Here is a 5,000-nt window from a genome sequence, read left to right on the forward strand (position 1 = left end):
CAGGCCACCCTGGACTCACACACAGACTGGAGTACTGTTGCCACCCAGGCCACCCTGGACTCCCACACAGACTGGAGTACTGTTGCCACCCAGGCCACCCTGGACTCCCACACAGACTGGAGTACTGTTGCCACCCAGGCCACCCTGGACTCCCACACAGACTGGAGTACTGTTGCCACCCTGGACTCACACACAGACTGGAGTACTGTTGCCACCCAGGCCACCCTGGACTCCCACACAGACTGGAGTACGTTTGCCACCCAGGCCACCCTGGACTCACACACAGACTGGAGTACTGTTGCCACCCAGGCCACCCTGGACTCCCACACAGACTGGAGTACTGTTGCCACCCAGGCCACCCTGGACTCACACACAGGCTGGAGTACTGTTGCCACCCAGGCCACCCTGGACTCACACACAGACTGGAGTATGTTCTCCACCCAGGCCACCCTGGACTCACACACTGACTGGAGTACTGTTGCCACCCAGGCCACCCTGGACTCACACACAGACTGGAGTACTGTTGCCACCCAGGCCACCCTGGACTCCCACACAGACTGGAGTACGTTTGCCACCCAGGCCACCCTGGACTCACACACAGACTGGAGTACTTTCTCCACCCAGGCCACCCTGGACTCCCACACAGACTGGAGTACTGTTGCCACCCAGGCCACCCTGGACTCCCACACAGACTGGATTACTGTTGCCACCCAGGCCACCCTGGACTCCCACACAGACTGGAGTATGTTCTCCACCCAGGCCACCCTGGACTCCCACACAGACTGGAGTACTGTTGCCACCCAGGCCACCCTGGACTCCCACACAGACTGGAGTACTGTTGCCACCCAGGCCACCCTGGACTCACACACATACTGGAGTACTGTTGCCACCCAGGCCACCCTGGACTCCCACACAGACTGGAGTACTGTTGCCACCCAGGCCACCCTGGACTCCCACACAGACTGGAGTACTGTTGCCACCCTGGACTCACACACAGACTGGAGTACTGTTGCCACCCAGGCCACCCTGGACTCCCACACAGACTGGAGTACTGTTGCCACCCAGGCCACCCTGGACTCACACACAGGCTGGAGTACTGTTGCCACCCAGGCCACCCTGGACTCACACACAGACTGGAGTACTGTTGCCACCCAGGCCACCCTGGACTCACACACAGACTGGAGTATGTTCTCCACCCAGGCCACCCTGGACTCACACACTGACTGGAGTACTGTTGCCACCCAGGCCACCCTGGACTCCCACACAGACTGGAGTACTGTTGCCACCCAGGCCACCCTGGACTCCCACACAGACTGGAGTACGTTTGCCACCCAGGCCACCCTGGACTCACACACAGACTGGAGTACTTTCTCCACCCAGGCCACCCTGGACTCCCACACAGACTGGAGTACTGTTGCCACCCAGGCCACCCTGGACTCCCACACACAGACTGGAGTACGTTTGCCACCCAGGCCACCCTGGACTCCCACACAGACTGGAGTACTGTTGCCACCCAGGCCACCCTGGACTCCCACACAGACTGGAGTATGTTCTCCACCCAGGCCACCCTGGACTCCCACACAGACTGGAGTACTGTTGCCACCCAGGCCACCCTGGACTCACACACTGCAACTGGATACTAGACTTCCTAACGAACGGACCTGAGTTTGTTAGGATAGACAATCTCACCTCCTCCACCCTCCACCCTGAACACCGGTGTCCCGCAAGGCTGCATGCTGAGCCCCCTCCTCTACTCCCTCTTCACCCACTCCTGTACGTGGCACCAACACCATTATCAAGTTTGCAGACGACACAATGGTGGTGGGCCTCATCAAAAACAATGATGAATCGGCCTACATGGAGGAGGTCCAGCACCTGGTGGTGTGGTGCGCCGACAACAACCTGGCTCTCAACACCAAGAAAACCAAGGAGCTCATCTCCTCCGTCATAGAACCCATTTCCCTGTATGGTTGCAAGGTCTGGGGCCCACTTGCAAACCAAGACTTCGCAAAATGGGACAAACACCAAATTGAGACTCTGCATGCAGAATTTTGCAAATCCACTCTCTGCACCCAACGGAAAACACCAAATAATCCATGCAGAGCAGAACTAGGAATATACCCACTAATAATCAAACTCCAAAAGAGAGCATTTAAAACAAAAGAAAACACCTAAAACAAAGTGACCCAGACACACTCCATAACAAAGCCCTCACCTACAGAGAGACCCTTGATAGATGCCCGCTCAGCCAGTTGGTTCTGGGACTGTGCTCACAAACACAAGCAGAGCCACCAGACAGAAACCACACTGGACTAAACCAAATTATAAGAAAACAAAAAGAAAACTATCTGACACACTGGAAAGAATCAACCCAAAACCAGAGCAAATTGGAATGCTATTTGGCCCTAAACAAAGAGTTCACAGTGGCAGAATACCTGAGCACTGAGACTGATCCAAAACTAAGGAGATCCTTGACTAGGTACAGACTCAGTGACCACAGCTTTGCCATCGAGAAAAGCCATCATAGGCAGACCTGACACCCAAGAGAAGACAGACTGTGCACTCACTGTACACAAGAAGAGGTGGAAACCGAGCTACACTTCCTAACAACCTGCCCACTATACCAAGACATCAGAGACAGTATACTTCCCACAAATTGAAAACACCCAAAGAGAGTTTGAAAACATGACAAATTACGGAAAACTCCCATACCTACTGGGTGAAATACAACAATGTGCAAACACAGCAGCAAGATTTGTGAGCTGTTGTGACAAGAAAACGACATCCAATGGAATACAACCACCATAAAGGATGTCAATCATACGAATTTTTTAACACTGGTTTGTTTTGCCAATGTAAACAGAGACAGACAGACAGAGGGAGAGACAGACAGACAGAGGGAGAGAGTGACAGAGAGGGCTAGCTAGCCAATATAGCTGACATTTGCTAGCTAACAGTTTTGTTTGTGTTTCTAAATTCCTAGAGTGGAATGTACGATTACCAATATTGATGTCATCATTTTGACATTTTGAAATAAATGTTATCATGTTGTTGTTATCATAGTTGTTCACCCCCCGAAAGTAGGGTAGGATTTTACCCTGCAACGAGATCAACACATCAACAATGTCTAAGCTCTGTCTATCTGTTTCTGTCTCCCCCTGCCTCTGTCTGTCTGTCTCTCCTCCATCTGTCTGTCTCTCCATCTGTCTGTCTGTCTCTCCCTCTGTCTGTCTCTCCCTCTGTCTGTCTGTCTGTCTGTCTCTCCCTGCCTCTGTCTGTCTGTCTGTCTCTCCCTGCCTCTGTCTGTGTGTCTGTCTGTCTGTCTGTCTGTGTGTCTGTCTGTGTGTCTGTGTGTCCTCCAGGTATCAGACCTGTCCAGTAAGTTGAGGGAGATGCAGCAGTATTGGATCCAGTTGCCTGCGGCGCTGTGCAGTAAGCTGGCAGCAGGGGGCGCCAACCAGGACAAATGCTGGAATGGTATCAGCAAGGCCAGGTGGGTCCAGGTCACGACATCATACCTTCGTTATAGGTTATAGGTCATAGGTTATAGGTCAAACCACTGCTGTTAGGTCTAACCACTGCTGTTAGCTATAACCACTGCTGTTAGGTATAACCACTGCTGTTAGCTGCTGTTAGCTATAACCACTGCTGTTAGCTATAACCACTGCTGTTAGCTATAACCACTGCTGTTATGTCTAACCATGGCAACATCATATTTCTGATAGATCTCATCATCTCAATATCATATTTCTGATAGATCCCAGTATGTCAGCATCATATCTGATAGATCCCAGCATGTCAACATCATATCTCTGATGTCTCATGATACTCCATAATAAAGTATGTGTGTACTAGTTTACCTGGTATTTACCTCCTCAAGTCGTCCGTTTGAGTGAAGCCTACTTCCGGTAACCGTGGAAACATACAACATTATGAGTTGAGGGGTAAAAGCCGAACGCACCCTGAGATTAGAGGGAGGATCAGGAGTACCACACCTCACAAACACACACAGTCAGTACACACAGTCAGTACACACACAGTCAGTACACACAGTAAGTACACACAGTAAGTACACACAGTCAGTACACACAGTCAGTACACACACAGTCAGTACACACACAGTCAGTACACACAGTCAGTACACACAGTCAGTACACACAGTCAGTACACACACAGTAAGTACACACAGTCAGTACACACAGTAAGTACACACAGTCAGTACACACAGTAAGTACACACAGTCAGTACACACAGTAAGTACACACAGTCAGTACACACAGTCAGTACACACAGTCAGTACACACAATCAGTACACACAGTCAGTACACACAGTCAGTACACACAGTCAGTACACACAGTCAGTACACACAATCAGTACACACACAGTCAGTACACACAGTCAGTACACACAGTAAGTACACACAGTAAGCACACACAGTCAGTACACACAGTCAGTACACACAGTCAGTACACACAGTCAGTAAGTACACACAGTAAGTACACACAGTCAGTACACAGTCAGTACACACAGTCAGTACACACAGTAAGTACACACAGTCAGTACACACAGTAAGTACACACAGTCAGTAAGTACACACAGTCAGTACACACAGTAAGTACACACAGTAAGTACACACAGTCAGTACACACAGTCAGTACACACAGTCAGTACACACAGTCAGTACACACAGTCAGTACACACAGTCAGTACACACAATCAGTACACACACAGTCAGTACACACAGTCAGTACACACAGTAAGTACACACAGTAAGCACACACAGTCAGTACACACAGTCAGTACACACAGTCAGTACACACAGTCAGTACACACAGTCAGTAAGTACACACAGTAAGTACACACAGTCAGTACACAGTCAGTACACACAGTCAGTACACACAGTAAGTACACACAGTCAGTACACACAGTAAGTACACACAGTCAGTAAGTACACACAGTCAGTACACACAGTAAGTACACACAGTAAGTACACACAGTC

At 50.2% G+C, this 5,000-nt stretch overlaps 1 protein-coding gene across 1 annotated transcript in view; it reads left to right on the forward strand.

Moving 5' to 3' along the window:
* The window catches only part of LOC311226196 (glypican-1-like), a 118,069-nt gene that overhangs the window by 95,836 nt on the left and 17,233 nt on the right, over nucleotides 1-5,000 (forward strand). The window contains 1 exon segment of the mRNA XM_084311571.1: nucleotides 3,363-3,493. Coding sequence (XP_084167697.1) covers nucleotides 3,363-3,493 — 131 coding nt within the window.

Source organism: Notolepis coatsorum (assembly GCF_963971535.1).
Source record: "Notolepis coatsorum genome assembly, chromosome: 3".
NCBI classification, from domain to species: domain Eukaryota; kingdom Metazoa; phylum Chordata; class Actinopteri; order Aulopiformes; family Paralepididae; genus Notolepis; species Notolepis coatsorum.